General features: G+C 34.9%; 1 protein-coding gene across 5 annotated transcripts in view; it reads left to right on the plus strand.

Annotated features, from left to right (window-relative positions):
- The window catches only part of RhoGAP19D (Rho GTPase activating protein at 19D), a 503,360-nt gene that overhangs the window by 354,792 nt on the left and 124,348 nt on the right, over positions 1 to 24,220 (plus strand). For all 5 annotated transcript variants that reach the window (XM_090412052.1, XM_090412051.1, XM_090412054.1 and 2 more), the window contains one exon: positions 5,793 to 5,987. In XM_090412052.1, the coding sequence (XP_090268178.1) occupies positions 5,793 to 5,987 (195 nt within the window). The remainder of the gene's footprint in view (positions 1 to 5,792; positions 5,988 to 24,220) is intronic.

The raw sequence follows: 24,220 nt of genomic DNA on the forward strand, positions 1-24,220 counted from the left end.
TTTTCAGAAACAGCAGCTGACTGAGGAAATTATTGCATTTTCTGCAGATAACTGCAACACCAACTTTGGTGGTGGTGTGAACAATGTATTTTCAAGACTCAACAAAGGGTTAAAATTGAACATTAATGCTATTGGCTGTGCTGTTCATGTTGTTCATAATGGTGTACAGACAAGTGCTGATATTTTGCCTATTGATATTGAAACAATTGTAAATAAAAATATATCAATATTTCTACATTTACAGAAATTGAATACAAGTGTGTTCTAGGTGGTGTACAAACAAGATGGTTATCATTATTACCAGCTGTGAATAGGATTATTGACATGTATTGTGGACTCAGATCTTACTTTTTATTACAAGATGAATGCCCTACATTGTTGAAATCATCTTTCAGTAACCAACAATCAACACGTTTGCTCCATTTCATGCAAAACCAGCTGAAAATATTCTCAGCAACAATAACAACAATAGAAAGGGAAAATATTTCGGCAACTGAAGTGGTAGAAGAATTGGAATTATTCAGACAGAAAATTACAAGTAGGAAAGCTGAGAACTTTCGAATGTTTAATATGTCATCAGTTATTTCAGAGTTCAAAAATGAGGGCATCTTTGATGAAAAAAATTTTTAGACACTACAAATTTATTTTATGGTACTTTCCTTGAATATTTAAGCAAATGAACTTATCATTTTCAGCCATTAAAAGCATTTCACTGGATTAAGTTGCAAACTCCTCTAACTTGGGCTGAAGTTGCATACAGCTTAAAAGTAATCAGTGATGTTGACAGCAAAATATTCAATATTGTTGATGAAGTCAGCCATATAAATAATGTTGTGAACTCCAAGATGAAAGAATGGAAGGACACTAACGCTGAAGTGGACAAAACGTGGTGTGACATGCTTAAGGTGCCCCAAGAAAAAAAAAACATCCACTATAAAAACATACTGCCAGTTGTTGCGTAAGTTAATGCAAACCCAGTAACAAATGCAGCTGTAGAGAGAATGTTTTCTCTCGTGAGTTCTTTGTGGTCTGATGAAAAGAACTGCTTCAACACCAAGATTGTGAAAGCAATAATTGTGATCAACACACTTCTTGTATTGACTTTTATGAGTGCATCTTGAAAGAACCAACAGAAGAAATAATGTCTTCATATAAATATAATAATGATAATGCTGATACTGCTGATATAAGTTGGTACATCTGTAATAAGCATCCATATGAAATTGCAAGTCATTCTCAAGTAGTTTGTTTTATACAGCTGTCTGAAGCAAAAGTGTTGTCTGTATCCCTTGAAATGGGTAAAATTGAGTATCGTGCAGTTATAAAATTCTTTGTAAAAGAAGGTTTAACGCCAAAAGGAATTCATTTGAAATTCATAAAAGTTTATGGGCATTCTTCTTCTTCATTTTCAGCAATTAAGAAATGGGCTGTTGAGTTTAAACCTGGTCATACCAGCCTTGAAGCTGATCCACGTGAAGGACATCCAAGAAGTGTCACAACACCAGAAATCATTGATCAAGTGCACAGTATGGTATTGGATGACTGGTATGTCAAAGTGCATGAAATTGCTGAGACTATAGGCATTTCAAAAGAACGTGTAGGATATATTTTGCATGAAGAAGTGCAAATGAAAAAGCTTTGCACAAGATGGGTGCTGCTGCACTTGCTCATAACAGATCAAAAACGCACTCGCATGAAAATCTCTGAACAGTGCTTAGAGTTGGAAGTTTATTTTTCACTTGGTTAGACTATAATAAATTTAGTTTCATTCTTTATCGGAGTGTTTTAACAAGAATAAAACTGATTTTGTAAGTCAATTTATGACTATGGATGAGACTTGGATTCACCATTACATACCAGAATCCAAACAGCAGTCTAAACAGTGGACAGAAGCTGGTTGTTCAGCGCCATAGAAGACAAAGTCGGTTCCATCAGCAGAAAGGTCATGGCATCGGTGTTTTGGATTGCTAAAGGCATTTTGTTTATTAATTATCTTGAAAAGAGTAAAACAATAACTGGGGAATATTATTCCGATCTTTTAACCAGACTAGACGAAAAAATTCATGAGAAAAGACCTGATTTGCAGAAGAAAAAAAATCATCTTTCATCAGGACAATGCACCTGCCCACAAAGGTGTTTTGGCAATGGGAAAATTAAGGGATCTGCACTATGAATTGTTGGAACATCCACCCTATTTACCAGATTTGGCTCCCTCTGACTTCTGTCTCTTCCCAAAAACTAAAACTCTTCCTCGCTAGTCAGTGTTTTTCTTTGAATCAAGAGGTGATTGCAGCTGTAGAAGGATATTTTGCAGATCTTACCGAGAACCACTAGTTACAGGATAATGGAGCTGGAGCATCCCTAGAATAAATGTATTAGTCTTAAGGGAGATTATGTTGAAAAATAAAAATAATTTTGAAATTATAAATTTGTTTTTTCATTGTTAGGCCGAGAACTTTTCAGACCACCCTCGTATAATACACACTTCAGTCGTGTGTACTGTAATTATAATTATACGTGATTCCATTTTTATGTAGAGGTTACAGAAGGGTCCTGTTTTTGTCCATTTTTTTAATTGCTGAAAAATTCAGAATGTTCCCTTTTTTTTTTTTGTTTTGAAAATCTGGTCACTTTAATGTAGTATAAAACTAAATTAACTGTGTGGTATCAAATAACATTAAAATGTGATAAATTATTTAATCCAAGAAAATTGTTTAGAAAATAATAAATAATAAAACCAAGATATAAAACATTCATGTGAAAGAATTTAAATTCATTCGAAGTTCATAAAAGTTTATGGGTACTCTTCTCTTTTGTTTTCAATAATTAAGAAATGGGCTGCCGAGTTTAAACATGGCCGTACCAGTCATAAAAGAGGTACCTTGCAGGAAAATAATGAATTCTCGAATAGCTTAAAATAAAATCTGTAAAATAAGATGAGTGCATTATTTTTCCACAAGATACCCTTTTAATGTTTTAATTCTCTCATGTGCTCATTTTATATCTTGGGTTTATTATTATTTTTCAGATGATTTTCATTGGTTAAATGATTAATCACGTTTTAATGTTATTTATATCACTCTCTCACACACACACATTATTTTTTTTATGCAGCTTCTACCCACAAAAGGTTTATTTGTAAACCTATAGCACATCTGTACCATGGGTGGACTATTCCCCCCCCCCCTTTTTTTTTAAATTGATTTTATTTTTTATTATTTTTTTTTTGTATTTTTGTAAAATTATTTTTTATGTAGCCTGGAAAACTTGCTCTAGATACCAAACATGGATCTTTTTTATGCTACCCACAGTTGGATTTGAACCTGCAGTCTGTTTGATTGGAGAACAGATACACTAATCACTTAGCCAACTAGGTGGTTTTATATGCTATAATTTTATACTAGTATAAAATTATATGCTATAATTTTATACTAGTGAATTAAGTTTTATGTTACATCCATGTACTGGAATGAGTAGAAGAAATTTACATTATTAAAGGTAGATCCTTCATATTAACAGTCACTTTATTACTAGCGTTTTAATAGTGCTTCTACTTTCATAATATACTTTTAAATTACATTTTATGTCATTATTATATAGGGTGTTTCAAAAAGAATGATACAATTTCAAATAATTATATTTAATAATGAAAATGTAGTACAGTTACAAAATAAATTACCAAGTATGAAGTAAGGCCTAAAGTTTCACTCACCACAATTACAGATGTACAATGTACGTATGTACATTTGTACAAATGTACAAAAATATACAATTTTCAAATCAGGACATTCTTTTTGAAATACCCTGTATATAAACCATAGCCAAAAAATATATATATAGAAGTATTTTGTTTCTGCTATTGATTAAAAAAGCTTGATTAGATATTCATTATTTAATTAGAAGTTTCAAAAAGTCTGTTAATTCAAAACAATTTTTTTAACTGGATTTCCAAAGATTGATACACCAGTTCATAATAACAGTGAAGATGGACTGCAGCATATGTGTATGTTTAACATTCATTTGTGAGTTTTAAACACAATTTGTGGGAATAAGCACTTCAGTGCATGCTTGTGTCTTTCATTATTTAGACATTTTTTAAACTACTTTTCTGATATTTTTAACTACTTGCATTAAAATCATTAGCAAACTGTACATTAGGACACTTGCCTTGTGGTATCATCATATACAAAGAAGCTGTTATTTAAGCGTTACTGAAAGAGTTCAATATTGGGAAAGAATAGTATATAAAATTTCTGCTCACCAAGAAGTCTGTTGTTGGTTCTGCATATGTTTTCAATTTTCTTCACACGTGTTCTCTTAGTTTCTTTATAACAGAAGAGTAGTTTGGCCTAAATATGATGCTAGTAGTACTGACAAATATTTTGATCGGTTGTTTATTATTAGTTAGTCATAACCATAAATGTTAGACAGATGAATGTATTTTTTTTTATGAATTATGGATGCCATACCTGACTGTTAGAACCCTTGAAAAGAGATCATCTACTTCAGAGATAACAACCATATGATGAGCAGATAGATCAATTTATTCCCCACTGTTTCATCTTATACATGAAACACTGTATTAGCAGTAACCTTAACACGTTCGCTGCCATGCTCCTCGTGCATAGTTTGTTACTGCATGCCAAGCACTTTCACTTCTACAAGGTCAGTATGCGTTATCTTGTAGCTGGCTTATTAGACAGAATTTTGTTTCATATACCAACTACGAGTAATCTCGTTTCACCCCCCACCTATGTCTTAATGCGCCGACGACTGTGTAACTTGAGTTCAGAGTCAATGACGTTCAGTATTCGGTGCAGTAAGGTTTATTGCGTCTAGTCTTAAAATTATTTAAAATTATCTAAATAAAAACCTACAATTACGCCATGGCCAGTAAAAGAAAGCTTACTAATGAAGAATTAGAAACTTACGCTAATATGAGCGATGATGAAGAGAATGAATTATTTGATTCCAGAATCAAAGATGATTATAATTCTACAGACAACTCTAGTGATGACTCAGATGATGATATATCATATATAAATATAAAACAATTTTTTGAAGATCACTTCAAAAAATTGTTTTATTTGCATTAATAAATACACAGTTTATGCAACAATACTTCTTATAATATAGTATACTTTTGCTGAAATTATTTTCCTTCTACCAAGCCCACACGTGCGCTCCACTTTATTCACAAGCCAAGGTCCAAATTAACGTGCTTATACTACGGGTTAACTCATGCTTGGCATAGGAGGTCGGTAATCGACATACGAGTATATTCGTAGTAGGCTCTTGAGGCTCATATGTCAACTAAGAGTATACTCGGAGTTGGCAGCGAACGTGTTAAAGGTACATGTAATTTAGAGAATTAGTCCACAAACAGTCAACATATAGTAAGCTGAAAGATTCAAAGCTCTTAACTTATTTTAATTGAACATTTAGCTTTCTTTAAAAGATGTAGAGATACCAAAGTGCATTAGACATGAAGCAGAATTTCAACTCAACCAGAGTGCCATGTATCTATGCATGCATGCACAAAGAAAACACTAATTTGAGAAAATCCATGAAGTATGTAAGTCAGAAAGTTTATAATAATGATTGTGAATGTTTTGTTGCCAGTCTAATTAAATTATCTTAACTGCTAAGTAATACATTACTTTAAAAAAAAAAAAAGCAAGGTTTAGATCATTTTAATAAATTAAATTTTTTAGTTGGTAATTAGATTAATGTTCCATTAATTTTTGTTATGTATGATATTTTTAATTAATGTGATTATATTAATATTACAGAATCATATCAGTGGAGATGATCATTTTATTGATATGAAGTCTGCAGTTGTCAGCATTGCTCATGATTACACAAAAAGAAAACATGTTTTGAGGTTGCGTTTGATTAATGGTACCGAATATCTCTTTCAAGCAGAAAATCATTCAAGTATGGTAGAATGGCTACAGGTTCTTCAGTCCTTTTCAGAAGATGCAGAGGTGAGTTATATGACAATTAACTGCTAAAGGATCAAGTATGAATTTATTAAGTTACTAATTTTTTTTTCTGAATTCAAACCTGCACCCTCAGGACAAAACACTTGTCAGAAAATACACTACAATCAAGTAACTAACAGCTAAAGAACAGAATTGGTTATTGCTTTCATTTGGTGTTTTGAATTATGCTGTAAACCTCGAATTTAATAACTACCAACACCTAAGCTTATCCAGAATTTGATAACACATGCTTGGATATGTCCAAGGATTAAGCTTTTTCATAATAATAATGGATATGGTTACATTTGATATGTGGTTTAAAAATGTTACAAAGGTTATAAGTAGCACTATGACTATCTGTTTAGATGTACGTTGGATATAGAAGATTTATAAATTAAAGAAGCCAAAAAATTATATTCATGGTTTAATCCTTTATCTAAGTGTAATCAAATAAAGTCTATGTCTGAACTATTTTCATGATTAGGCAACTTGTATAAAGAAGCTAATGAACTTCACGTCACTTGTCTTAGTATCCCATAATGCTATGCATTGGGAAGGGTCGCTACCCAGACCGGTGTCAACCTTTATTGAGGTCTCATCAGTGGGAGCCAGACCATATTCATGGTTTAATCCTTTATCTAAGTGTAATCAAATAAAGTCTATGTCTGAACTATTTTCATGATTAGGCAACTTGTATAAAGAAGCTAATGAACTTCACGTCACTTGTCTTAGTATCCCATAATGCTATGCATTGGGAAGGGTCGCTACCCAGACCGGTGTCAACCTTTATTGAGGTCTCATCAGTGGGAGCCAGACCCGGAGGTGATACCAAGGTTAAAGTAATGCAGAAGTCATATTTCCATACACGAGTAGCCAAAAGGTCACACCACCTTATTATTAAAATACTCTGGATTAGAGATAGTTGTTTTTGAAGTTTTTCCTGGTTTAATATTCTTGGTTTAATCCTTTATCCAAGTGTAAGCAAACAAATTTTGTGCCTGAACTATTTTCAGGACTGGGCAACTTGTATAAAGAAGCTAATGACTTCACATCACTTAATAGTATCCCATAATGCAAAACATGCTTATAGATGTGCACTATATCAAACACCACTATAAAGAAGTGATGTGCTCTAATAAAAAAAAAAAAAGTGTATTTCTTGGTTCTGTAGTATTTTATTGGACTTCAGTCAGAAAAATCTGGCTTATGTTCCATAGAACTAATGCTTTTATGCTCATTAATAAACAGTAAAGGCTCAAAATCTTTATCATGGCAAACTAAATTTTCTAGCAAATGATGTCACATCACATCAGTAGACAAAGGAAAAAGCAGAAACTCATACATTGATGACAGAATATTGTCATCAATGAATGATTTTGTGAGTTATACAGCGATTCAGTAGTAAAAGGTGTAATAGATGAGAGTTTGATAAAATCATGCTTTTGTTTGATAAAATCAAACATGATAAAATCATGTTTGATAAAATCATCCTGCTGCAAAAATTAATGATGTAAGTTGAGGCTATTAGAGCATAGAAGCATATGGTGAAAGAAATGATTGTGGTGGCTGGAACGAATGATTTAAAAGGTGAAAAATTTGCTATGAGAGAGGACTTGAAAGAATTACTACAGGTAGCAAAGAAAAAGAGTGAGAGAGCTAAGATAATGAGTATGTTGCCACGGCATGACAGAGTAGAATTGAGGAGGAGGACCATAATTGCGAATGGCTATGTGTAGTTTATGCAGGAGGAGTGGTGTGGAGTTTGTGGATATGTAGTGAGTTTGATGAGTGAAAGGACTTATAATACAAGATGGATGATTTGCATCCGAATGGATATGGTGTTTGGAGATTGGAAGAATTGTTGCTGAATGAAGTGAAAATGGATGTGCAGAATCAGGGAAACTAGAGCTTTTAGGTGGGGAAGCTGTTGAGTGGATTTGCAGACATCAATCAGCCATTTGAGTGTAAGAATGTGTATAATATGCCTGAATTAGTACGAAGGATATCAAACCAGAATGGAATAGTTAGTATAAGGCATCAAGGTTGGGTTGGGACTAGGGGACTTTTGCACTTTATGTACACTAATGCCCTTGACCATATTGTTTAATTTAAGTCATAGCTCTGAGTTAGTCCCAAGGGGGGGAGGGGGTGGAAAGAGGGGAAAATAGTTCATTGCATAAAGGAGGTTCCAAGACTGCTGTTGCAAATTACTGGCTGATCAGCATATCAGGAGTCGTTATTATAGTATTGGAGAAATTAGTCAAAAGCAAAATACAGGAATGGATAGATGGAAATAGGATACTGTATTGGGAGCAGCATGGTTTTGTGAAGGATAGACCATGCCTTAGTAACTTGGTAATCGGTTTATATAAAGGATAATAGGTTTATTATATTATAGGAGGTAGAGAGGATCCAGAGGTGAGTGACCAAGATGGTAGCTGGTCTATGGAATGAATCTTACAGGAACAGGTTGAAGATGTGTGGGTTACAGAAATTGGTTGATAGACAGAAAGGATATGATTGAGACATTCAAATTACTGAGGGGTTTTTACAAGATTAATTCAGAGGAAATTTTTCAGAACAGGTCTGATGGTGAGAGAATTAGAGGCCATCCATGGAAACTGAGCAAGTAATTAGCAAGGGTGTAATTAGCTAGGTTTTTTACTTGGAGAGTAGTGAATGAGTGGAATCAGCTGTCAGAGTCTGTTGTGGGTGCCATGACTGAATGAGTTCAAAGCAAAGTATGATAGATACTGTGTGAATGCTGAATAGTTCTTGACATGATGTTTAGGGCCTCCCTCGATGAGTCTAAGGACTCCTTGGAGTTGCCTGTAATGATAATTTTCCATACATATATTATACATAACCAAAAGAAATGGCAGCAAAGGTAACAAAGAAGATTGCAGGAAATAACAAAGGAATTAGTGTGAACCAAACATAAAGAACTCAAAACAGTACAGGAAAAAGAATAAATGCAAATAGTAATGGAAGACCTGTAAAAAGGATTACAAGAATAAAAAATTGCAAAAATGAAATTGAAGATTTAATTAAATAAATGTGGAATGTTACATTGAGCTTAAAATAATGTCACTTACTTGAAATCTTTACAATGAACTAAACATATGCAGAATTTACATTCAGAATCAAAAATTTAGTTCAAGAAATCAAAACATTTAAATTATAATAGATTTTACCTTTCAAATCAATTTTAATTAAATTTTACATTTAAATTTGATGGGTGGCAGATACTGTTGGTGGTAGTAGTGTCATAGTTGGAGAATTAAATAGTAGTGGGGAGGGTGAGATGTATTTAGCAAAGTAGAGTGGAGTGCCTGCCCATGATGAGTTGTTGGTGTCATGTCATAATAATAATAATAATTTAAGCTGACTAATGTAAACTAATGTTCATCACTTCTGTCCTCTCCTTCTTTGTCATTGGAGGTAGCCAATAATAAAGTTGACTAATCAAGTTTTCATGTTATTTTTTATTTTAATCATGCATTCAGCACATATTTAATGTATCATGAAGATTTTATTTAAGTGACATTAAGGCAATATAATATTTCAAAATTTATATATTAATTATGCATTTTCATTTTTTATTATTTCGTATACAGAATGAAATTAGACGTATGGCAGATACCAGTGGAAGAGTTTCAAAAAATTAAAAGAAAGGTAGTGAAAAGAAAGAGGTAGTGAATGATTCAAGAATAGCACTCTATGGAGATTCTTTCATAAAAGGTGTGGTGGATAAGAGGATGCATAAGGCATTTTTTCCAGAAGAGAGAGAGAGAGAGAGAATGAACAGGGTGATTGAGGCACTAGATATGAAAAGTGTGTGAGGGAGTTAGTGGTTGGGACAAATGACCTATGTGAGATTGGATATCAACGATTATTCAGGAGAGTGAAAGATGTCGTAGGAAGGGTAGTTTGTGTGTTTCCCTGGTATGAAAATGATGAGTTGCAGCGGAGTTCAAAAATATTGAATGGAATGTTAGCAGAAATGTGTGAATAAAAGGAGTGCAGTTTGTGAATGTGTGGGATGCAGTCTATCCCACCATTCAGATGCAGTCTATCACTCTTATATAGTACGATGGACTGCATCTGAATGGTTTTGGAGCTAGTCATTTGGGAAGGTTGCTGCTGGAAGAAAGTGTAATAATGAGTGATGCAAACAAGGTATCCATGGAAGTCAAAGATGATGTGAATGAGCAGGAGAGTGGACTAGGTAAGACTGATGGGGTTATGAATGGAGAAGAGCATATAAGAACAGAAAAGCAAGTTGAATAGGGAAACAGGGTGACCATGGAGGTCCAGGGGGATGTAAAGAGTGGATTCTAAAAATGGTAACGAATGCACATATGTTGAATGGTCAGCATAGAAATGGAATGGCTAGGAATATATGGGGGTTGAACCTGGGCGTGTGCAGAGTAAAAGATGAGTAGGTGAGGAGAAGTCACAGATGGGGGGCAGCATCAGTAGGACTAGTTATATATCAAGAAATTATGTTTATTTACAAAAGTCACATGTGTCAGAAATAAGGGAGATTAAATTGTTGCATTGATTGAGTCTATGTACCCAAAAAAAGTTGAAATAAGTAAAACATGGTTGGATGAGAATGACATCTTGATGAGAATAGAAATGGAGGGATATGCTATTTTTTGTGAAGGTAGGAAAGTCGAGAAGGGAGGGGGAGTGCTGATGATAGCAGGAGATTTATGTCAGCATAAGGTTGAAGTATTTACCTCAGCCTTACAAGGAGAAAAAAGTGGTGGTGGTTTTGAATTAGTGTGGTGTGAAGTGGAGGTTGATAGAATGAGATATTGAGATTTTTGGTGGGTGTTGCTACAGGCCAGGGAATGTGGAAGGTGGAGACATAGAAATGTATTGGCAACCTGGTTAGTGACCAAGCAAAGGGCAATCATACTGTATCTTTCAGCGTTGTTGGCTTTTGGTGTGAAAATGTTGTGTGATATTTTAAAAATGTCTAATCATTTCGGCAAACTTGTAAGGACAAGTTTAGGTTAAATGCAAATCTACAAGTGGTTTTCCTGTTTCAAAAATGGGTGTTTCAAAAGTTTAGGTTAAATGCAAATCTACAAGTGGTTTTCCTGTTTCAAAAATGGGGACATGTCAGGTGAAGACCAACCACGATCTGGCTGACCATTGACAAGCAGAAATGATGAAAATGTTGAAAAGGTTTGCCAAGTGATCAATATATATCATCGAAAGACCATTGAGCAAGTTTCTGAATAGATAAATTTGATATCGAGTTCATGCCAGTGAATTTTTACAGAAGATTGGCAAATGAAATGTGTGTATGCTAAATTTGTGCCTCGTTTCTTCACAGAGGTTAAAAAAGAAAAAAAAAAAGTGAATATTTCTCTTTCCATATGCCTTTTTTTTTTATTCACATGGATAAAGTAAACCATGAAAGGGCAGTGATTTGTTGATGTGGACAAAGTAAAGAAAAGTTGCTGGAAGCCATAAATAGTGTTCCAGAACTGTTTCCAGCAATGGAAAAAACTTTGGGACAACTGCATTGACTTACATGAAGAGTAATTTGGAAGAGACTAGAATGTGGTATTATAAACTTTAATAAAATATTTAAAAAATAATAATTCTGGTTATTTTTGGGTATCCTCTCATACTTTTTAAATGTGGTCCAGAGCTAATATTTATTAAGCACTCTAGATATCTTTTCAGGTGTGCCCCGAATGTATGGAATGGTACATTATGCAAGACACAGTTTTGCTGTAGTCTTGAATAATGAAATTGTAATGAAAGGGATTTCCAGGGAGCATTTAGTATTTTGTCTGTTCTTTGGGGATAATAACCATTGGCTAAAAAATGTGATGCAGGGAGTGAGTTCAGTCATAAGAGCATTGTAATTGGATTGGAACATATAGCGCTCGCTTTATAATTTTTTACAATACCATATAGTTCAGCTGGAAGATGGTGTGATTGCTTGTGCAAATATCTCCCTGTAAGTGTAGGTTTTCTATAAATGGGAGGGTTGGAAGATGATGAACCATCATGAAGGCATGTAACTAGTGTACCTAAGAAGGGTAAACAGTCATTAGATTCCTGTTCCATTGTGAAATGGAATTTAGGGTGTTGACTATTTAAATGCACTAAGGTTTTTCCACTTGGTTATACTATAAATTAAAGATGCCAAGAAATTGTATTCTTGGTTTCATCCTTTATCCAAGTATATGCAAATAAAGTTTGTGCATGAAGTTACTTCATGACTGGGCTACTTTAATATAGAGGCTAATGACTTCACATCAGTTGTGATGTGAAGTCATTAGGAAGGGATGAAACCAAAAATATAATTTCTTGGCATTTTTAATTTACAATATAACCAAGTGGAAAAATTTTCAACATCCTATTTCTAATCTAGAGTATTTTACTAATAAGGTGTGACATCTTTTGGCTACTTGTCTATGGAAATATGACTGCTGCATTACTTCAACCTTTGTATCACTTTTGAGTCTGGCTCTGAACTGATCAGCCCTCAATTTTTTCCCCCTTTTTAAGTAAATATTAAGATTTACTTAAAGATTTACTGGTAGTGCAGTAATATCTCCATTACGGGATTACTTTTGGTGGTTTCACTGCCGCCATTTTCTAGTAGCTCAAATAGAGCATTTACTGGTGGTGTAGAATTATTTCTGTATCACAAGATTATTTAATTCTCAGTCTTATGACTGAAAGTTTTTTTTTTCCCTCTCTCTCTCTCTCTCTCTCTCTCTCTCTCTCTCACACACACACACACACACACACACACACACACACACACACACACACACACACACACACACACACACACACACACACACACACAATCAAATACACGGTCATATCTAGAAGCTCTTCAATGGACTCAACAAAACAACATTAGTTCATTGACCTTGTTATTTAAAAATGTCTAGTTTATCTCTATTTATTTATTCCTGTATAAGCAGTAGTTTCCTTGCTTTATTTCTTTCATCTATATATTTCAGTTTCAGGGGTAATCAATTTTTCCAAGTCTTTTTTGTTGCTGTTTCCAAGAATTTTGCTGGTTGTTATGTTTATTGCTTCAATGATATCCTTATACTTTTCACTAACTGAATTTTTTTTAAGATTGTTTTCCATATTGTCTTCTAATGCGTTGCAGAAAGATGCTGCAATTTCTGGATTATTTAGTTTGTACTACCAGTTATATTGTTCCTTGTAGGCCTGTTATTTTTAGAGGCTTTTAGTGAGAGTTTTATGTGGGCACTGATTATTCTGTGATCAGAGTTTAGTTCAACAGTATTATATGCTTGACAGTTCTTGATTGATCTGATCCACTTTCCATTGATTAGGAAGTGGTCTATTTGGGAATGGGATCCATTTGGATGTTCCTAAGTCCATAGTCTTCATTTTCGATGGGAAAATTTGGTTTCGTTGATTACCATGTTATGGCCATTGTAGAGGTTCATAAGAGAATGTCTGTTATTTTTGAGTTCATGATAACTATATTTACCCATTTTTTTTTTAGTAATACTGGCCATGTCTTTGCCAATTTGTTCATTAAAATTACAACCAATGAGTGTGACGTGGAATGGTATGTTCATGACAGTTTCAGAAAAGTCTTTATAGTAGGTGTCTTTGTCTTCTAGTGAAGTGCATTATGTAGGAACATATGTGGTTATTATTGTCAGCTTTGGGCTGGTATTTATGGTTATGAGAAGAATTCTTTCAGATACTTTTTCAACTGATGTTACTTTTTCTGCTAGTTCCTTCTTCAGTATTATTCTGACCCCTCCAGTTCCATTATTGTTTGCTGAGTTATAAATAAATTTCCATTTTTTTTTCAGCTGATGAAGTTTCATTCACTTCATGATTGTCAATTCTCCATTTATGTTCTTGTATACATATAATGTTTATGTTGACTTTTTCAGCTCCTCTAATAGCTCAAAAATTTTTCCAGTTTTTTTGAATGTAAGCACGTTATATGTTGAGAAGAAGTGATTAGATTTCCATAATTTAATTTGATCACACTTTCTTATACCTTTATTCAATCAAGAACTTCCTAGAAAGCTTTGATCCTTGGTCTTAGTAAATTTATCAGCAGTTGAGGCACAGGTCTGTGTCTAAGTAACTGATATTTTCTCATTTCCTTTCATAATCATTTGATATCCACATATTGGGTGATTGGCCCTAATATGTTTTACCAGTCATGTTAACCTGCTGGGAATTAACCCAGTGTTTCCTGAGGGGCACCACAAGGATGTGTGACTTGGATTTTTATCCCCCATATGAAGCTAATCTTCTTGAATGGCAGACAGTCTCAAATAGAGTGATGTGGGTAAATATCAGAATGGGGAACTGGACAATGAGACTTATTTGTGTTTATGTCCCACAGAAGGTTCTACTAAGGTAGAAGTGGAGGAATTTTTTGAGGCATTAGAGAAGGCAGCTGACCCAACAAAAAGGAGAAGTTGGTTCTTGTTGGGGATCTAAATAGCAGAGTAGGAAATGATTGTCAGACATACAAAAATATTTTGAGAAAATTTGGAGAAAAGAGAAAAGCTAATAATAATGGCAAAACTGGTAATTAATTTGCGGAATTAACAACGCATATAAAGTAAATTAATTAAAGATAACTTTAATGAATCACTTCTATATTTCGACAATGTCACATTGTCATCTTCAGGAACATAAAGATATGGTATGTGCACTACAGGAACTAACAAAGCAAATGAGGCAGAAATTAAGACACTAATTTTGTTCCTAAAGTCCTAATGGTGCCCTCTTGCGGGCTAATTTGGTAGTCTTGGCCGTTGGGCTGAAGTTCTCATAATGAAAGTCTCCCAAATTTGGGGCAGTTTCATGCACCCAAATTTGTTGAGGTTAGGAACGTTTTTTAGAGCTGCTGAAGATTCTTTGAATAATCTTTCGTATTTAAACTTGCTGCGATGGATTATTTTTGTCTTCTTCCAACGAATTTTATGGTGGGTATCTAAGGCATGGTCTGCCAGCCCAGAGCGGCTGTACTGGTGAAACCGGATGTAGTCTTGGTGTTCTGAAATCCTGATATTTGTTGTTCTGCCTGTTTGGCCAAAGTAGGACAATTTGCAGCTGCAAGGGACCTGGTATACACCAGGTAGGTCTAGGGGAAGTGGTTGGTCTTTGGTAGAGCGGATAAGGGATGCCAACTTTTTATATGGTCTGTAACAGGAAGTAAGGTCATATTTCTTGAGGATATTAGTTATTTTTTCATGAAAAAATATGAAATATGAAAAAATAACTAATATCCTCAAGAAATATGACCTTACTTCCTGTTACAGACCATATAAAAAGTTGGCATCCCTTATCCGCTCTACCAAAGACCAACCACTTCCCCTAGACCTACCTGGTGTATACCAGGTCCCTTGCAGCTGCAAATTGTCCTACTTTGGCCAAACAGGCAGAACAACAAATATCAGGATTTCAGAACACCAAGACTACATCCGGTTTCACCAGTACAGCCGCTCTGGGCTGGCAGACCATGCCTTAGATACCCACCATAAAATTCGTTGGAAGAAGACAAAAATAATCCATCGCAGCAAGTTTAAATACGAAAGATTATTCAAAGAATCTTCAGCAGCTCTAAAAAACGTTCCTAACCTCAACAAATTTGGGTGCATGAAACTGCCCCAAATTTGGGAGACTTTCATTATGAGAACTTCAGCCCAACGGCCAAGACTACCAAATTAGCCCGCAAGAGGGCACCATTAGGACTTTAGGAACAAAATTAGTGTCTTAATTTCTGCCTCATTTGCTTTGTTAGTTCCTGTAGTGCACATACCATATCTTTATGTTCCTGAAGATGACAATGTGACATTGTCGAAATATAGAAGTGATTCATTAAAGTTATCTTTAATTAATTTACTTTATATGCGTTGTTAATTTCGCAAATTAATTACCAGTTATGTCTAACCAACGTATAAGTCTTACCACTAGAATAATGGCAAATACCTGCTGGATTTCTGCTCAGGACATGGACTGGTTATTACTAACACAATGTTCCAACATAAAAATATACACCAATTCACATGGAGAGAAGAGGCAAGGAATAAGAAAAATCTCATTGACTATATTATTGTTGATAGTGATGTTTTCTCCCTGGTGCAGGACACCAGAGTGTATAGAGGATTTGAAATTGGAAGTGATCACCATTTAGTCTTGAGCAGGATAAAATTGAATTTCATATTGAAAAGAAGAACATGTAAGAAAGTTTGAAAGCAAATTAAGGTTGAGCAGCTCTCAGATGTGAATTATAGACGAAAATACACAAACATTATTCAAGAAAAATTGAGAGTTTGAGAACAGGAACCAAACCTTGGTGATTCTCTGGCAAGCTCTGAAGAAAACACTAATTGAGTCAGTCAGAGAAGCATATGGTGAAGTTGTCTGCAAGGATAGAAAAATCAGAACTCCATGGTGGACACAAGGAAATTAAAGAGGGTGAAGGAGAAGAAGAAAGCATATCAAAAGTTCTTGGTAAATAAGTCAGCTTGTGCTCTTACGGAGACAAATGTAAGAAAGCTAAACAAAACTCATGGGAAGACTTTGGTAAGAACATAGAAAATAAATATCAAGAAAGTCGCAAGATATTGTGGAAGTTGTTGAAGAAGCTCAGAGATAGAGGAAAGAGTGCTGTAAAAGGAATTAGAGATGATAAAGGTGACATGAAAACTGGAGAAAAGGAGATCCTTGAAGTATGGAGTAATTAGTTCGAAAAATTGCTAAATGAAATGAGCAGTAACAGCACAGTGGTAAAAAACACTCAACATTGTGTTTTTTACCACTTTTTCTTGAAGTAGAAAAAGCCATCAAAGGCCTTAAATGTGGCCTTTGATGGCTAAAGGCAGCAGGAGTAGATGATATTCGACCAGAAATGCTCAAGTATGGAGGTATAAAAGTTTTACAGTGGCTGCACTGCATAGTTCAGAAGGCCTGGACAGAGGGATGAATTCGGATCAGTGGAGTAGAGCGCTCATAGTAATCATATATAAAAAAGGGAAATAAAATTTATGCAAGTATACTTGAGAAGGATTGAGAAGGAAACTGTTGAGAAGGATTGTGGAAGAAAAGCTTGGTTAAGAACAAGCTGGATTCAGGCCAAATAGAGGAGTCAGGATCCGATTTTCACTTTATGAAATATTTGAGAAATCATGGGAATATAACAAAGATCTGCACCTAAGTTTTTTAGATCTGGAAAAGGCATATGACAATGTGCCAAGAAAAAAGCTATTCAAAACGCTACAGTTGTATGGTCAATGGGACATTATATCAAGCAATACTTAGTCCTTATTTGAGTTGTAAATCAGCAGTTCGAATTGAAGGAAGTACAGGAAGATTGTTTAATGTTAAATCTGGTGTCAGACAAGGATGTACATTGCCCCCTCTGTTATTCATTATCTATATGAATTACATTATGAAGGAAAGTGGTATTAAACCTGATATTAAAATTGGAGGTGTTAATCTCAGCACTTTGCTTTATGCGGATGATGTTATACTTCTAAATAAATCTGCTACAAGTCTGTAAGATTCCCTGACTAAAGTGAATAACTGTTGTAATAGATATGGCATTGAAGGTCAGCAATAACAAGACAAAGACAGTGAAAATAGGCTGATGCATTGAAAATATCAGCTGCATTGTGAATGGAGTAAAACATTTCAGCTACTTAGGTTAGATTTTTAGTGAAGATGGTAAATTATATATGGAAAATAGACAACAGAATCAGTTAATTAAATGGTATGATAGGAAGTCAGCTGAATAAATTTATATTGAATAAGAGAGAAATTAGTCAAACCACTAAATTAACTAACTGTATATAACACAGTGTTCAAACCAGTTTTAATTTATGGATCTGAGAGCTGGGTCAGAAATAAAACACTTGACCAAATACTAGAGACCATAGATTTGAAAGTGCTGAGAAAGATTAGGAGCATGAACAGATAGCATCGATGGCAATATTATATTAAAAATGAGGGTATTAGGAAAGAACTTGACATTGTCAGCATCCAGGAGTGCATCAGCAGAGCTAATCTCAGGTGGAATGGTCACTTAAACAGAATGAGCAAGAAAAGATTAGCAAAACAAGTGTTCTCTGCCAGGTTGACAGTAAAAAGACCCAGAGGAAGACCAAGATATATGTGGATTGATATGGTAAAAAGTGACTTAGAAGATAGAAATATAATATCTGATAATGCTGGAGTCTCGACATGTAACAGACTGATTTGGAGGAAAATTGCAGATAGTTAGTACTTGCATTCATCTTCAAGGCCCACCTTTCTTAATTGTTTTGTGGGGGCAACAGCTGCAAGAGGAACTTCCAATGGTCACGATCCTCTGCCACCAAGCTCAGGTGTTCTGGTGGGATTCCCAAACGTGTCCACCCAAGGTTTTGGATATAATCTATCCAGCAAATCCTTGGCCTTCCACGTGGCCTCCCACCCTCTGGCTTGGCAAAGAGGGCCTGCTGAGGGAGCCTCTCTTGTGGCATTCTGACCAGGTGCCCGTACCGATGTAACTGTGATCTCTCAACACAGAGAAGCAGCGGTTGAGTATTGAGGGTTTCCCGAATTGCAGAGCTTCTGACTCTGTCACGTCTTGTCAGCCCCAACAACCCTTTAAGGAACCTCATTTCAGCCCCTTGGATTCGTGTCCGCATTCTTTTGGTCATTACCCAACTCTCATTACCAAGGGATGTGTTCGGGTTTAGGCAGAGGGACCCGTTTGAAAAATGTGTTACAGTCTCCCTTAGACACCACTCCTCAGCACTCTGCTAGAAGAAACTCCATCAATGGACCCGCTACCCGTTTGGGGAAGTGTTTAGGGGCAGCACAAAGAAATGGTTCAGATAGTTAGTAATGGTGTAAATTTTTCATGTAGTACTATCATATCCTGTACACACTTGAGGGTACATGGCAGGAATTTGATGATGACGACGAGATGATAAAAAAAAATAAATAATAACACATCTAAATAAATAAAGTTTTATAGCAGAACTACATTAAACACATTTCCACAGTCCTCTTATAAAGGTTTTCTTGTTTTCTGCCATCATGTTTTGGATGCTATATAGGTTGCAAATGAGTCCTCCAAATTCTTGGAATCACTAATCCACCGAAGATGATTAGATTTCATGGAGAACTGACAATCATGTATTGGATGAAACTTCATCAACTGACAAAAAGTGGAATTTATTTATAACTCAGCAAATAATGATGGCACTGGATCGGTTGGAATAATACCCAAGAAGGAACTAGCAGAAAAGTAACATCATTTGAATCTTGTTTAGATTTGGATGATGTTTCAGCATTTTGAAAGAAAGTTCAAGCTTTCTTGTTTCTTTCAAACCATGTTTTAGTGAACTGTAGGGAGACGGTGCCTTTTCAGTTGACTCTGTGATAATTTTAAAGTGCACCATTTGACAAGCCTGTTTCACCATTGTGGAGGAATTTAATGTGGCATTTATATCTTCGTCTTTTCTTACTGGGATGGTGCACCTGTTTCCCCTATGGAGTAATTATCCAAAGCAACATCCCACAACTCAAATTAGAGCTATCAAGCTACATAAATCCTGATATTTGGGATATTCTAGAGAGGATCACCGATAACTCTGCAAAGTACATGTTATATAAAAACAATAATAATAAAAAAAAACTAATAGTGAAATTCCAAAGACTAAAACAGATATAAACTGGATGCAAGCAAGGTAGGGAGCAACCAACCACCAAAGAACTATGGCCAAGTTATCAACACATCCAGTTGTGTGTGTTCGTCTTTTCTTATTGGGATGGTGCACCCTGTTTACTATATATAGGGCAGGTTGCAGGTGCACCAAATTTTGTAAATCTCTTGGATGGGCAAGGTAGGGAAGGGACTTTTTTGGATGAGTTAAGTATATTTTTTTAACTTTGAAGGTTGTCTAAATGTTGTATTTATGTCATGTTTTATCTATTTTTTCTGATATTCCCTTAATATATAGTATAGCTATGGCATTCTTATAATCTTTTCTGCTTATGATGGTATTATTGTGGATGAGCCTATGAAGTATTTCTTTTTGTTGTAGCAATTTTTTTATAAATGTTAGGCTGATAATTTCATATCCCTTCTTCAGTGCCTACTCATTGAAGCAGATTGTTAGGGATGGTTGTATGAATTTTGTGTTTTGCTTATGTCTGAAGGTTTGCGATAAACTGAATAAAGGCATCCTGAAGGAAGATGTGTGACAAGTGTGTCTAGAAGAGGAAGAGAGTTATTGTTTTCAATATCAATGGTAAATTGAATACATTTGTATTGTTTTCAGATGGCTTAAGAACATATTTAATGTTTTGCAGCTGTGGGGCCAAATGGCAAAAATATAAACATATCTGAGCTAGACTTTGGGCTTCAGGTTTGCTGAATCAAGAACTCAATCCTCAAATGCTTCCATGTAAAAGTTAGTGGGGGAGGGGGAGGGGGGAGTTGCATTACCTTCTTTTGCAAATAGAAATTATTTTCCTACACAAAATAATACCCAGAGTGAAGTATGTGAGCAAAGAGGGCTATGATATGGGGCAGAAATCACAGTTTTATATGTGAGAAAATACACATTGGTCAGGACATTAGTGAAAAGGGCAATTATGTCGAGGCTGGCTAATAAATCTTCATTGTTAAGTGTGATGTTTTTAATTTTGTTGATGAAGTGTGTGTTTTGTGTGTGGGTGAATGACCTACCAACTTCTTGAGTATAGCTTCTAGTTTCTTGACTAAGTGATAACTAAAGCTGTCAATTCCTTCAGCTATCAGTGGTAGTGGTGTGTTTGTTTTGTGTATTTTAGGCAGGCAGAATTTATGGCCTGCCTAAAATACACAAACCATAAATTCTATGAGCATACACCTAATGCAATAATAGCTTTTTAATTGTTTCCTCTGGCAATGTGATCACTGACTTGATGCAGTTTGTAGGATTGTAGTTAACCAATTGGTGCACGTTGTGGTTGGATACCAATTGGTTTGTTGTTTCAAGGTATGCTGTCCAATCAAGAATGGTGATAGCATTGCCTTTGTCTGCTTTGGTAATAACAATGTTTTGGTTATTTCTTAGGGATTTAAGGGCCAATTTTTCTGCTTTGGTTAAATTGCAACATTGCTGTTTATTAACATTTAGTATGTTGGATGTTTCCATCTATATTTTATTGCTTATATTTGAGGGAAGGGAGTTTAGACCTTTTTCAATACGTATATGAAGTCTAATTTGTTTACTGACCTTGATGTGATAATGTAGTTTAAGCTTTTTTGCAGAAGATAGAGTTCTCCATTATAAAGGTTGTAGCTGGATGTGTTGATAACTTAGCTGTGGTCTGTTGGTGGTTGGTTGCTCCCTACTTAGCTTGTTTGTGATTGACTGCTCCTCCTCCTCTGGGCATGACTTCCAGATTGTCTTTTGCTTTAGTCTTTTGAACATTATTTATTTATTTATTTATTGTATGTTTTTACATAACATATGCTTTGCAGAGTCATTGGTGATCCTCCCTAGAATATCCCAAATATCAGGATTTATGTAGCTTAATTGCTCTAATTTTAATTGCCAAATGTTATTTTGGGTAATTGCTCCATAAGAGAAACAGAGCGGACCATCCCATTAAGATAAAGACGAATATAAATGCCACATTAAATTGCTCCATGATGGTGAAACAGGCCTGTCAGACCATGCACTTCAAACATGTCATGGAATCAACTGAAAAGGCACCAAGTCCCCACATCTCACCAAAATCTAGTTTGAAAGAAAGTTCAAGGAAATTTGTGAGATTCTGAAACATCATCCGATTCTAAACAGTAATGATGAATTAGTGATTCCTAGAATCTGGAGGATTCATCTGTAACCAATATAGAATCCAGAACATGATAGCAGAACCCCCAATGGAAGAAAACCTTAATATAAGAGGATTAGTTCTCCTATAAAACTTTTTTGCTTACATTTTTTTATCTGTATATTATTATACTCGTACGTATAAAAATTTTATTTTATTTTGTTAATTAATTTATATTTATGTATAATTATTTATTATTATTGTTTTTTTCACCATAGGTCAGACTAGGGAAAACGATTAAAAAACATTTAGATTTATCTTATGTTTGTGTAGTGTCATGTAGTGTCCTTTGAGGATTAATTACATGACTAAAACAATCATGTTTTAGTCATGTAATTACTCCAACACGTGTTTGTCTCCGTAAATTCTTCACAATGAATTCGTTGATTTTGAAAAGCATTTGATTCAATCTTTCAATCTCAACATTAGCTATTTTAAAAGCCCTTAAAATCAAGGAATCGAAAAAACTTATCTTGATATATTTAGTCATATATATAAAAATCAACTGCATCTTTAAAATCTGTAACAAATATAAAGTTTTCTAGAAAAGAGGGAGTTCAACAGGGAGATGCCATTTCACCTAAATTATTTGCAGCAGCCTTATAAAAAAATATTTAAAAACCTGGATTGGAAAAATAGAGGAATTGTAGTAAATGGGAAAGAACTAAATTACCTACAATTTGCTGATGATATTGTTCTTTTGGATGGAAAACATTGGAAGAATGAAAACAGAAAGATTACCAAAACAAGCTTTAAATTCCCAACCACTAGGATGTTGTCTAAAGACTCAACAATGACTTCTAAGGCTGGAACAAACCGCTCTATGCCTAAATCCGTGAAAAGCATGATGATGATTATGATATTGTTCTTTTGATAAATTCTGCAGAAGAACTTCAATAGTTGCTCACTGAATTGAATGCAGAAAGTAAAAAGAAAGGATTAAATATAAGCAAAGATAAAACAAAAATAATGTATAATAAATACATTATCAAAAAGCCACTACAGTGAACACTAGGAAATTGATATAGTAACTTCCTATATTTACCTAGGACAGAAGATCACAGTAGAGGGTGACTGTAAAGATGTTGGAAGCTTTTTCACTTGATTAGACTACAAATTATATATTTAGTTTAATCCTTTTTCCAAATGTAAGCAAACAAAGTTTGCGCCTGAAGTATCTTCAGGACTGGGGCAGCTCATGGAAAAGGTGGACTGACTTCACATCACTTGCCTTAGTATCCCATAATGCAAAGCACATCTTGCAGACATGTATAATGCTGTGCATTATGGGAAGGGTCACTACCCAGACCAGTTTCTACCTTTTCACCCTTCCCATAATGCATAGCATTAAACATGCCTGCAAGGAGATGTGCTTTGCATTATGGGATACTAAGGCACTAAGGCAAGTGATGTGAAGTCAGTCCACCTTTGCCATGAGTTTCCCCAGTCCTGAAGATACTTCAGGCACAAACTTTGTTTGCTTACACTTGGATAAAGGATATAATTTATGTGATTGTAAAGAATTTTTTATATAGTGAATCCTGTGGGATATTCATAACTATAGAATAACACATGCCACAGTAAATAACTTTTTTTATTGTTATGTAAATATCACCTTATGTATCATGTAGCTTGGTGGAAGTGGCACTTGCATCCTTTGCTCTTGGCCGCTTGAAGTTAGACCTAGGTTCAAGTCTAGTCGCCGACGGGAGGACCTTTTTCTAAGCCTATCTTCGACCAGTCCCCGAGTTAGTCGATCTCTGGCACAGGCAAGCGGGTTTTTCCTCCCAGAAACTCAGGTTTTTCGTCCCGTAAACTCAAGAAAATTGACCGTAGTATCCACCTTATTACAGACAATGACATATCCTGTTAGAGTTAGGCACCAAGAGATGGCAGCACTTGGTTGCTAGTCTCTTCATCAGTAGCCGCCTATAATTAGTGATAGACATGGGCCAGCTATTTCTGATTGGCTACCGATGGAAATTGAACTGCCCACTCAGTCTCCAAAAGCTAGATAGGGTATAAAGGCCTCGCCTAATCCCTATTATGGAATAAAAGGTGTTAGCTAATTTATTTATTTATTTTTATTTTTTGTATCATAAGACATCATTAGTACAATTATCGACAATAGGAATTGAATTCAAAGCACATGCTTAAATTGAAATCCCTCTATGGGATTTACAGTCCTGTGTTCGTGGATTAAAATTATTGGGCTGAAATTAAAATTAATTAAATTAAATTAAACTATAACATAAATTATTTAATACAATTAAGGATAACAATTTCCCAAACTTTTGGAATAGTGAGACAATTGTTCTGATTAAGATTAGGTCTAGGAAGTAAGGCTTCAGCACTTT

This window comes from Typopeltis vanoorti, chromosome 22, assembly GCF_054136105.1.
Source record: "Typopeltis vanoorti isolate ZY-2024b chromosome 22, IOZ_Tvanoo_1.0, whole genome shotgun sequence".
In the NCBI taxonomy this organism is placed as follows: domain Eukaryota; kingdom Metazoa; phylum Arthropoda; class Arachnida; order Uropygi; family Thelyphonidae; genus Typopeltis; species Typopeltis vanoorti.